Here is a 12,743-nt window from a genome sequence, read left to right as displayed (position 1 = left end):
TACCTAATTGCAGGGATGCAAAAAACGCACCCTAGAGATCAGGTCTAAATTACCCCCAGTGTTCTATTATATATTTCTTTTATGATGGTTGTTTACAGTGAGAACCGTAACATTTAAATAGATGGATTTTGGGGTGAATATAATGCGGGGGACAAGAGAGACACACGGGAAATGCTGCTGGAGTTCATTCGTTTCTAAGTACACCGCTGCCCAAAGTAACTTCCCAATAACAGTTTTCTATCATTCTGATTTTTAATATGTACATAAAATAATCTGCAGCTCATACCTATTTCTTTTGTAGGTATTAACTAGAGTAAACCCTATAAAACAGACATATATTAACAAGAACTCCTTTATCACGTTATTGACATAGTAATCACCTATCTCGAGAGACATATACAATTTACACATATAACCCGAACATGCATTCCAGAAAATCAAAAGGATAACATTAGTAAAGGAGCCTTGTGTGCGGTTATTAGATGGTTATTTCCCCTGGGTAGTGAGACCCCAGTATAGGGAAAACCATTCACTCTTATATCCATGTTCTATTTCACTCCACTATGTAGCAGTTTATAAGTAGCCAATACTCCTACAACTGAAAGTTACCGCGGTGAATTACAAAGTGCTGCCTAATCTGTTACTCTGGGGCAGATTTATTAAGCTCTGTGAAGTGATAAATTGGAAAGTGATAAAGGACCAGCCAGTCAGCTCTTAACTGTCATTTTTCAAACCCAGCCTGTAACATGGTAGTTAGGATCTGATTGGCTGGTCCTTTATCACCTTCCAATTTATCACTTCACCGAGCTTAATAAATCTGCCCCTCTATCTGTATCGAATGAAAAGAGGAAGATGCTCATTTAGAGATAGAAGTAAATTCGGACAGAGGGTGACATTTCACCCCTAGACAAAATATTGTCGCCTTGTAGTGGGGGTGGAGGGATTTAATGTTTGTGCACAGGTGGTGGTGGGATCCTGGCTCAACTCTAAATCACATTAGAATGAAGCTGCCTAGTATTTGTGTGCTATATTCAAAATCCCTAAGTGCAAATAAACCAACTAATTGCATAGACTGGATGCGTTCCGGTGACCGACGCGGATATATAAATGCACATACTGTGGGGGTATCCAATTAGCCGCGGTAAATTACTGCTGCTAATTGTCCAGCCGGAGACTATCTAATTAGCCCCGTAAAGCTGCGGCTAGCGCCGGCTTATCAGGGATTTTGTTTCACCTGCCTGGTGTAAGTATCAGCCTGTTCTCAGAAGCTGCTGACTAGTCACTACAGTGTAGCTCATCCCATACACTCTCGCTTTATAAGTTAATATTCGACGGTCGGGATACCGGTGGTCAAAATACTGACGCCGGGAATATCGACAGCTGTGCCAGGGCTATTACCAATCATAGAGTAGGAAAAGAACCTGCGGCAAACACAGTGAGCCACTAAGCCGGTAGCATGATGAGTGCAGTGCGCCCGCAAGGGGCTTCCTAGCGCTCGCCTCTCTGACGATATTCTGGCGGCCAGGATATAAGCATCAGTATTTTGACTGCCAGGATCCAGACCCCCGAGATTCCATACTCAACCCCTTTATAACCACATTATTTTGAACTGTATTCAACAGAAAATAACATAGCCTGTGGTCTTAGCTCTGTAGCCATTATATAACATGTAGATATATGCAGACTGTAAAAACGCTAGTTACACAATGGCTGGGGGATTCTAATAATGAAACAATGGACCTACAACAACTGACGCTCCACATGTCTACTTCATATTATGCTGGGATTTGTAGTTCAACAACAGCAGAAGACTCTCAGTTTGCCTACATATGGCTAATATACAGTATATATATATATATATATATTACTGTAATGCTAACAGTATTCCAAAGTGTAGATTAAAATGTACAGTGCTACTTACCCCTGTCAGTGTCATAAAGAAATACATAATGATTCCAGCCATAGTGATCCAGCAAACTTAAAAGTGCGCCCCGTAATGATGGTCTGAGCTGCAGCACAAACTGGCTTTCACCTTCTGTTGGGAAGCTGGGTGTGATGAGGGAGATGTGGAGAGCACTGCAGAATGAGGTCAGGGTGTGTACTGATCTCTTGTCATACAGTCCAAAGATGGCGAACACCCCTCTGGAATACTGAGAGCAAACTGAAACGAAAGAGACACAGAAACACCAATGAAACATTGACTGAAGAAAACTGATGAGAGACATGATGCCAGATATGACACACCCTTTAATATACAGTAGTATAACATGGTGCCACTACTACTCAAGAAATGCTGTGTCCACTGGTAGTAGTAGATCTAACATCAATGTTATTTTTCATTTGGTAGTGGCAAGATGGAGGGTTCCTGGTAATACACATGGGAGTCCCGTACATGACAAGCAACATTACAGTTGGTATCCACTCTCCTTATTATAATTTCCCAAACTCCTCATTTCCTAACATAGGAAGATGTGGGGGTCGCTTCTTAGCCACTGGCTGTTGCCGTGATACTCTCTCCTAGTAAAGCCTGGTTGATTATATTCAGCAGACTTAAGGGTATATACAATAAGTTGTTCTTCTGCTGGGAATAAAGATGCACTCGACTAGATGTCTAACGACATTTACAGCTCGATCCGGGGGAGATGTATCAAACCTTCCAATGAGTGAAGAAGTTGCCTATAGCAATCAATCAATTTCTACCTATCATTTTATAATTGATAAATGCTAGCTACAAGCGGATTGGTTACTTTAAACAACTTTTCCACTTATCCACTTTTCCACTCAATCTCTGCTTTCCCAATCCCTACAGGTTGAGTATGCATTACCGCCGCTGGGGATCCCGGGTGGGCAGCATACCGACCGCGGGATCCCGGCGGTGGAATGCAGGTGGGGGAAGGGGGGGGGTGAGCACAACAAGTCCCTTGGGAGTGAGAATAGTCCCTGCTAATTGGTATGCCGACTGTCGGGATTTAAAAGGGGGCAGGATGTAGCCGCCGGTAATGTCTACTGACCGCCAGTCACATAACTACATCCCCAGTAGATACGGGCCCCTGGATCCAGGGAGGCACCCACTGCACACCTGGCACACAGATTATACTTACCTAGTGTTCCGGCAAGTCGGTTCCTTCTGCTCCGTGGCACCGTCTCCCCAGTGACAGAAGCTTTGGCATCCGGTCTCTAGGTCGACAACACTTAGGTCGACACTGTCTAGGTTGACCACCATTGGTCAACAGAAAGTAGGTCCACAGGGACTGTAGGTTGACATGTTCTAGGTCGACATGACAAAAGGTCGACATGAGTTTTTCATTATTTTTTTGAACTTTTTTCATACTTTACAATCCAAGTGGACTATAATTGGGAACGGTAACCTTGCTTCGCTCATGCAAGGGGACGCGGTGCACTAATTGGGGATCCCGGTCACTGGTCCTCATTCCGAGTTGTTCGCTCGCTAGCTGCTTTTAGCAGCATTGCACACGCTAGGCCGCCGCCCTCTGGGAGTGTATCTTAGCATAGCAGAATTGCGAACGAAAGATTAGCAGAATTGCTACTAAATAATTGTTTGCAGTTTCTGAGTAGCTCCAGACCTACTCACAGATTGCGATCAGCTCGGTCAGTTTAGTTCCTGGTTTGACGTCACAAACACGCCCTGCGTTCGGTCAGCCACTCCCCCGTTTCTCCAGACACTCCCGTGTTTTCCCTGACACGCCTGCGTTTTTTTGCAAACGCCAGGAAAACGCTGAGTTGCCGCCCAGAAACGCCCCTTTCCTGTCAAACATTTACCGAACAGCAGTGAGACTGAAAAGCGCCGCAGAAGCCAACAAAAAACTGCTAAGTTTTGTGTTAAATAACTGCGTGCCTTGCGCATGCGCAATTTGCAACAAAACGCAGCATAGCGAAAATCAGCAACGAGCGAACAACTCGAAATGACCCCCACTATACGGAGAAAATGACACCAAAAAAAGTGCAAGAACTCGTGTCAACCTTCTGTCATTATTTATTAACAGTTTCTTATATACCGCAGTATATTCCGTTGCGCTTTACAATGAGAACAACAGTAATAGAACAAAACTGGGTAAAAACAGACAAACATGGAGGTAGGAAGGCCCTGCTCGTCATGTCCACCTTCTGTCATGTCAACCTAGAGTCCCTGCCGACCTAAGTGTGGCTGACCATGCATACCACACCCAGAAGCTTTGCCCTCTTGTGTGCATCTGCTATCTCCCTGAAGATCACTGGCAAGATGGCATAATAACTCTTCAAATGCTGCAGCTCTGGGAAACTTCAAGGATGAGCCCCACAGTTCCTACGGTTTTACAAATGGAGTAAGGGCACTGGATACAAACATGATGTTTTTGAAGAGTCCCGCAGCTCTGTGTTACCGGTGTTATTGCTGTGTTAACTTTTATTTATTTTTTTCTCTGCGCTATCATTTTTATTTTATTTTATATTCATGAGAATCCTTGTAAATAAAACATTACACAAAAGCAAGAACAGATACACTAAACTATTCTGACAAATGATACAATAAACATAAGTATACCACAGAGTAACTTTACACAGGTAATAATGTGACATTTTCAGTGTATTACAATCTCACAAGTCATAAAACATTTAAGAATTGTATAACCACCAGCTGCGCTATAAATGCCAACCTCTATCTTATTTTAATTAGGAGGGAATACATTTGTGTAACTTATTCCAATTAAAAAGAAACACCATCAATTATTTCAATTTTTAATAAATAAAATATTTGCATGTAGGTCAAATTAAAATCCCATAGCAAAACAAAGTGATAAATAAAATGTTACAACATCCTTAATCTGCTACATACTGTACTTCACTGATGTATTTTACGCTAAATAACGTGTGTAAATCCAACCAGTTAAAATGTAGCATTATATCGCATAATATTGAAAATATATTGGTGTTAGTCTTAATTTTATTTGTAACTAGAAAACTTGTGACAAAAGAACGAGTAAGGCAATAATTGAATTTATTAGTAACTGGGTAATAATGTATTTGCTACTTTAGTTATAATAATTCTTTAAGGCCTATTCCATTTCCAACATGTTTGTGTGGCAGAGTCGGGGCTTGCGCAGAATACTTTCACTGCTACGGAGACAGGGGGAGGATGCCAAGAACGGAAAACGGAGCGGAGGAGTGGAGGGGGTTGTGGGGCAGGGGTGTAGTAGGGTATACCGGCGGCCGGGCTCCCGGCAACCAGCATACCGGCGCGGGAATCCCGACCGCTGGCATACCAACAGCGTGATGAGCGCAAATGAGCCCCTTGTGGGCACGGTGGCGCGCTACATGTGCCACGCTATCTATTCTCCCTCCAGGGGGGTCGTGGACCCCCAAGAGGGAGAAAAAGTGTCGATATGCCAGCTGTCGGGATTCTGACGCCGGTATACTGTGCGCCGGGATCCTAACAGCCGGCAAACTGAAGACCACCCGTGGGACAGAGCAAGGGTAGTGAGTTGGGGCAGAGCAGAAAGCAGCAGAGAGGGGAGAGGGGGCGGAGTGGGACAGAGCGGGGGGGGGGGTTGGAGAAGGACAAAGCAGCACTGGGGGGAGGGCAGTGGAGCAGTGGATAGAGAAGAGAGAAGAGGGAAGAGTGGAGCAGAGCAGTGGGTGGGACATGACAGAGCAGGGAGCAGCCTGAGTTATTAACCAAGCATGGTTCAATAATAACGTAACAAGACCTCTCATGTGTATCGATTTCATTCTAATTTCCCACCCGGCCAGAGAAGGTACAGATGGAGCCACGCTAATCGTGGCTCCGTCTGCGCCTGTCCGTGGTGCACACACGCCCCATTCACTAGAATGGGAGCGTCTCTGTGCACTCTCGGCGTGACTAGGCGGACGGATCGCCTAGTCACGCCGGGAGTGCACGTGTGCGATGGAGCCGCACTAGATGAGTGCGGTCCATCTGTACACCACTGCTTCCCCTCACGGCCATTAGACTGTGTCTCATATCAGTCATACTGTCCCAACATCAGGTGTAAAATGGCGGGGCTGGTGGCAACATGGTCAAACATAGAGATGTCTTATTTATGGAACCACTCTGGTATATATGGTGGTGTGTATCAGGTTACCGGCATCCAGGATCCATATACAGTATGGGATACTGTATTCCCTACTGCAAGTGATAAAGAAATGTGAAGTCACTGGAGTTCCTTGACAGTATAAACCATAATAGCTTACGAATTATCCTTAAAATACATTTTCACACATGTATTTTTCTGTTTGGAGGATCAGCTCTCAGAGTATAGTAAATGTGCTGTGATATATTCCTTATTATATAAATATAACAGAGAAAATTGTGTTTCTTTGAGGAATCCTGGCCTCGTATATCCTTTGTAGTCAGGTCTGTTTTGATAAATAATTCCTTATAATATCTGTCTAAAAAGATTGGAAACTTTCAAGGAATCTTCCAGTTCCTTCATCCGACTGCTGTCTAGCAATACCCTGACATCTGCCCCCTACCAGCACATTGCTGTGTGCACTGTATCTAATCCTTACAGTCTCTTCTTATGCAGTAACTGATGGTAACAGCAACGTACTGTACCTCTGTCTTTTCCTCTGGCAGAGGACCGGAATAAATGGCACGTGCGCTATTTCATTTGAGTTAACAATTATTTTTTATGGAAAGCAGTCATTTATTAAAGCCATGTGTAACCTGCATGGGATCCTATGTTACGTCGACATTTACCGTGTTGACAAGCATCTGGTTAACATGGGAATATCGACTTTGAATGTCAACATGTTGACATCCTGAGCATGTCTTCAATGACCATGTTGACATTCATCATATCTACATGGATGGCATATCAATCTTACGTCCCGGGTGGCCCAGCGGTCACTTACATGGTCCCGGCAGCTGCAGATGCTCCAGCATCTTTTTCAGGGTCCTGGCAGTCATGTGCCAATAGGGTTAGGCTGTGGGAAGGGATGGTCAGAGTTATAGTGCGGGAGGGTATGGTTAGGGTTATAGTGTGGGAGGGTATGGTTAGGGTTATACTGCGGGAGAGGATGGTTAGGGTTATACTGCGGGAGAGGATGGTCAGGGTTATACTGCGGGAGGGGATGGTTAGGGTTAGGCTGTGGGAAGGGATGGTCAGGGTTATACTGCGGGAGAGGATGGTCAGGGTTATACTGCGGGAGGGGATGGTTAGGGTTAGGCTGCTGGAGGGGATGGTTAGGGTTAGGCTGTGGGAAGGGATGGTCAGGGTTATACTGCGGGAGGGGATGATTAGGGTTAGGATGCGGTGGGTTTGGATTAGGGTTAATCTGCGGGAGGGGGTTGGTTAGGGTTAGGCTGCGGGATGGGGTTGGTTAGGGTTAGGCTGCGGGATGGGATGGTTAGGGTTAGTATGCGGTGGGGGTGGTTAGGGTTATACTGCGGGAGGGGATGGTTAGGGTTATACTGCGGGAAGGGATGTTCAGGGTTATACTGTGGGAGGGGATGGTTAGGGTTATACTGCGGGAGGGGATGGTTAGGGTTATACTGCGGGAAGGGATGTTCAAGGTTATACTGCGGGAGGGGATGGTTAGGGTTATACTGCGGGAAGGGATGTTCAGGGTTATACTGCGGGAGGGGATGGTTAGGGTTATATTGCGGGAGGTGATGGTCAGGGTTATACTGCGGGAGGGGATGGTTAGGGTTAGGCTGCTGGAGGGGATGGTTAGGGTTATACTGCAGGAAGGGATGGTCAGGGTTATACTGTGGGAGGGGATGGTTAGGGTTATACTGCGGGGGGGATGGTTAGGGTTAGGCTGTGGGAAGGGATGGTCAGGGTTATACTGTGGGAGGGGACAGTTAGGGTTATACTGCGGGAGGGGATGGTCAGGGTTATACTGCGGGAGGAGATGGTTAGGGTTATACTGCGGGAGGGGATGGTTAGGGTTAGGCTGTGGGCAGGGATGGTCAGGGTTATACTGTGGGAGGAGATGGTTAGGGTTATACTGCGGGGGGGATGGTTAGGGTTAGGCTGTGGGAAGGGATGGTCAGGGTTATACTGTGGGAGGGGACGGTTAGGGTTATACTGCGGGAGGGGATGATCAGGGTTATACTGCGGGAGGGGATGGTTAGGGTTATACTGCGGGAGGGGATGGTTAGGGTTAGGCTGTGGGAAGGGATGGTCAGGGTTATACTGTGGGAGGGGATGGTTAGGGTTAGGATGCGGTGGGTTTGGATTAGAGTTAAGCTGCAGGAGGGGGTTGGTTAGGGTTAGGCTGCGGGATGGGGTTGGTTAGGGTTAGGCTGCGGGATGGGATGGTTAGGGTTAGTATGCAGTAGGGGATGGTTAGGGTTAGGATGCGGTGGGTTTGGATTAGGATGCGGTGGGGGTGGATTAGGGTTATACTGCGGGAGGGGATGGTTAGGGTTAGGTTGCGGTTGGTATGGATAAGGGTTAGGCTGCGGGAGGGGGTTGGTTAGGGTTAGGCTGCGGGAGGGGATGGTTAGGGTTAGGATGCGGTGGGTTTGTATTAGGGTTAGGAGGCGGTGGGGGTGGATTAGGGTTATACTGCGGGAGGGGATGGTTATGGTTAGGATGCGGTGGGTTTGGATTAGGGTTAGGATGTGGTGGGGGTGGATTAGGGTTATACTGCGGGAGGGGATGGTTAGGGTTAGGATGCGGTGGGTTTGGATTAGGGTTAGGAGGCGGTGGGGGTGGATTAGGGTTATACTGTGGGAGGGGATGGTTAGGGTTAGGATGTGGTGGGGGTGGATTAGGGTTATACTGCGGGAGGGTATGGTTAGGGTTAGGATGCGCTGGGGGTGGATTAGGGTTATACTGCGGGAGGGGATGGTTAGGGTTAGGTTGCGGTTGGTATGGATAAGGGTTAGGCTGCGGGAGGGGGTTGGTTAGGGTTAGGCTGCGGGAGGGGATGGTTAGGGTTATACTGCGGGAGGGGATGGTTAGGGTTAGGATGCGGTGGGTTTGGATTAGGGTTAGGAGGCGGTGGGGGTGGATTAGGGTTATACTGCGGGAGGGGATGGTTAGGGTTAGGATGTGGTGGGGGTGGATTAGGGTTATACTGCGGGAGGGGATGGTTAGGGTTAGGATGCGGTGGGGGTGGATTAGGCCAGGCCCACTTGAATTTGCTATGAGGTTCTAGGTTGCAATGTTCTGTCACCGGAATACACTTGGTCCTAGAGTCAATTGTGCAGACATTTTCCACCCACTGAATCCGGCCCCTCACATTGGCTGCTTCACATTATTTTTTATGGCTAAAGATTAATACTGGAGGTCTGTTTGTTAAATGGCACACATAGCAATGCTACATGTGGTCGCGTAGGTCACTAGAGAGGATTATTTAGTGACATGTTGCAATAGGCGTAACTACAGTATGCTGAATCCCACTGTTGCACATGTGGGGAACAAAATGATTTGTCATCCACATGATGAATGGCCACAACAGCTTACTGCAGCAAGGTAATATACATGGCCATCCGGCCACACATGCACATGGACATCACAATCCACCCCAGCCCACTGGAAAGCGATCGCAAGGCAGCTGCATTATGTTAAGGAGTTAATGCCATCTGGAGATAGCGTAAGTTAGCACAGGCAAGCTACGAAGGCTGAGCCGTCCCCACAGAAAGTTATGGCGGAGGCTCCTGCATTGCGGGCGATCTCCAATGCCTCCTGCTTCTTACAGTACAGGGTGATTCAAAAGTCGCAGTACACCCGTTTGTTTAAAAAACTGTGCAGGAAATGGAAAAACTGAATACTCCAGTAAGGTATGGGTGAGCTGGGCTATCTTTTAGAGTATGTACCAAACATGGGCGCCATCTTGAAATCAGTCATCTTGAATCTTAGGGGGACATTTACCAAGCAATGATAAGAGCGGAGAAGTGAGCCAGTGGAGAAGTTGCCCATGGCACTGAAGTAACATCTATAATTTGCATACTATAAAATTATACAGAGCTGCTGATTGGTTGATAGGGCAACTTCTCCACTGACTCACTTCTCCACTCTGATCACTGCTTAGTAAATGTCCCCCTAAATCAGTTTTTTTTTTTTTTTTTCAAATGGAAAGATTATTGCTGCAAACAGATTTGAAATAGCAGTTATGGTTCAAAAGTTACAACTTTTTTTGTTGCAGGTAACTGAAGATGGCTTTGACAAAAGAGGAGAGAACTGAGGTCATTTTGATGTATGGAGAACAAAGTTTCCGTGTCATACTGTAGGTGCAGATTTTAACAACTGGCACCCAGAAAGACCTCCAATTTCACATAACACTGTCAGGTGCCTAATTTCCAAATTCCGAGAAACTGCGACTGTGGCTGACAAGTCACGGAGTGGTCGTCCAAAAAGTGCTACCAACGAGACAACCTCAACAATGGTTTTGGCTCTTCACGAAGGATGCCAAAATCATTGTCCAGGACTGGTTATTGATTTGGAGGAGGACTGGCAGTCTCGGTCAGTACCGGTTTAGAACCAAAACAGGTCTATTTTAGTAGTAGAACCAGGAAATGGAGATGGGCCACACAAGTACTGTAGTTCCAAATGGAATACACAAGTAGGCCACACAGACCAATTAACTTTAATCTTGGGGTGGCACAGAGAGGCTTTGCTGGACCCCTTCCAAGTGAAACGTGTCGGGATCCTGTTGTTTGCCTTCTGATTTGGTACCCAGCCCCTGTAAGCATACTGCAGAATGCGGTCAAATATCTTTACGGAATTCTCTGAATCATACCCTGGCACATTTTCTTACATATTCGTCACATTTAGCTATCAATTTATTTATTTATTTTTTAATATTGTCTTTTTTTTTTGCTGCAGACAAAATTGCAGTATTCGTCTGGATACAGTATCTCTGTAATTACAAGAAGCTATCACAAAATAATGTCATTGCACTTTTGCTTACAGTTTGCTCAGACTATGGGTCATTTGTCAATGTATAATTGCTTGGCAGCATAGATTGTATGGAACAGACGTTGTGTAATATATATATAAAAAAAAAGCTGACTCATTGAAGGCGTGAAAAGAGCATTTTTCTCTATAACAGTCATTTTCCAGTACTCAGTCCACCAAGGGTGAAATATTTGTTTTCAAACAGTGATCTTGGCTGAAAGAGCCAGAAAATGTAAATTAAGGTGAAGATTCAGTAAAGATTCGGTTAACTGTGAGGTCCCACACTCACAATGTATAATGCAAATTGTCTGCCTAAATATGAGTAAGGTTCTCCCTTCCATACAAGAATTACAAGCAATGGGGCTGTTTCAGAAGCAAAGCAAAACAAGTTACTGTAAGTACCTCTGTACAGTACCTGGAACATACCATGCTGCAATACAAGGGGTGCAAATGTATTTACTATTTTTGCATGCAGGGTACATACTAGCTGCTTTTGCATGTAGCCCACAAATATTGGACAGCTTTATTTTTACACTATAGTTTAGATTTTTTGATTGGATACGTCCCTCTCACATCTAAATCTCTTTGCACCTTCTACATCAGTCCCTCTGGCAGCATGCCTCTTCCGAGGTGCAAAGTTAAGCCGGATACACACTATTAAATTATCTAGATGATCAGTCGACAATTGGCTGATCGACCCGATAATTGGATAGTGCACATGCAGGAACGTTACCAGTTAACAGCTTCAAACACTCCTGCGAAGGTCTCTTCCTGACAGGGCCAGAATAACAATGGTGCGGATGGAGCTCCAGCTCCAGGCCTCCACAGAAAAATAGGCCCACCATGCTGTCAGCAGGATGATATCCTGGTGCACAGCTGTCCAAACAATTATAAATCATAAGTATTAAAACTGGTTTTGTAGTTTTCTTTATCCAATTTTTCTATGTTTATGTATTTAGGGAGACATTAGGGCACATCGTGTATAGGGTGTACACGGGTGTGGTTCATTAGGTGGACATTAGTTAGGTCGACATGCATTAGGTCGACATGATCACTAGGTCGACATCAGGGCCGGTCAAGCCCGCTCTGCGCCCCGGGCAGGAAACAGGCGTGGCTTAATAGAGGGGGCGTGGTCAGTTACGCCCCCTGTACATTAGTAGCGCCGCTTGAATGCTGAGCGGTGCGCGATGACGTCATCGCGCACCGCACAGCAAAAGGTCCTCTTCACGAAGGGAAACTAGACAGCTCCCTTCGTGGAGAGGACCTTTGCTGTGCGGTGCGCGATGACGTCATCGCGCACCGCTCAGCAAAGGTACTCTCCACGAAGGGAAACTAGACGCTACGCGTCTAGTTCCCTTCACAGGAGGCACAGACGGGGGACACAGCGGGCAGCGGAGGGCACAGCTGTGGCGGATCTTGCCATGGTGCGGCGCCCTCCGGATGGAGCCAGCGCCCTCCGGAAGGCGGCGCCCCGGGCAAAAGTCCTGCTTGCCCGTGGCAAGATCCGCTACTGGTCGACATGGAAAAAGGTTGACATGAGTTTTTTTTACTTTTTTTGGTGTCTTTTTCTTCGAAAAAGTGACGGGGAACCCCAATTAGCTTCGCTCGCCATGCTTCAGGCACGGTGCCTCGCTCCGCTAACGCTGCGCTCGGCACAGGTTACCGTTCCCAATTGTAGTCTACGTGGATCATTAAGTATGAAAAAGGTCAAAAAAATGAAAAAAATTGTGAAAAACTCATGTCGACATTTTCCATGACGACCTAGTACATGTCGACCTAATGACCATGTCGACCTAGTGATCATGTCGACCTAATGCATGTCGACCTAACTCATGTCGACCTAATGACCGCCATCCGGTGTACACACCAACATGGCTC

The 12,743-nt window shown here is 46.3% G+C and overlaps 1 protein-coding gene across 7 annotated transcripts in view; it reads right to left on the bottom strand.

The window, feature by feature from the left end:
- GRIA4 (glutamate ionotropic receptor AMPA type subunit 4) overlaps positions 1-12,743 on the bottom strand; it is a 520,238-nt gene that overhangs the window by 350,992 nt on the left and 156,503 nt on the right. For all 7 annotated transcript variants that reach the window (XM_063951550.1, XM_063951549.1, XM_063951551.1 and 4 more), the window contains exon 3: positions 1,922-2,161. In XM_063951550.1, coding sequence (XP_063807620.1) covers positions 1,922-2,161 — 240 coding nt within the window. The remainder of the gene's footprint in view (positions 1-1,921; positions 2,162-12,743) is intronic.

This window comes from Pseudophryne corroboree, chromosome 2 (genome assembly GCF_028390025.1).
Source record: "Pseudophryne corroboree isolate aPseCor3 chromosome 2, aPseCor3.hap2, whole genome shotgun sequence".
NCBI classification, from domain to species: domain Eukaryota; kingdom Metazoa; phylum Chordata; class Amphibia; order Anura; family Myobatrachidae; genus Pseudophryne; species Pseudophryne corroboree.
The sequence above is the reverse complement of the archived record's forward strand: the minus strand, read 5'-3'. Positions and strand labels throughout refer to the sequence as shown.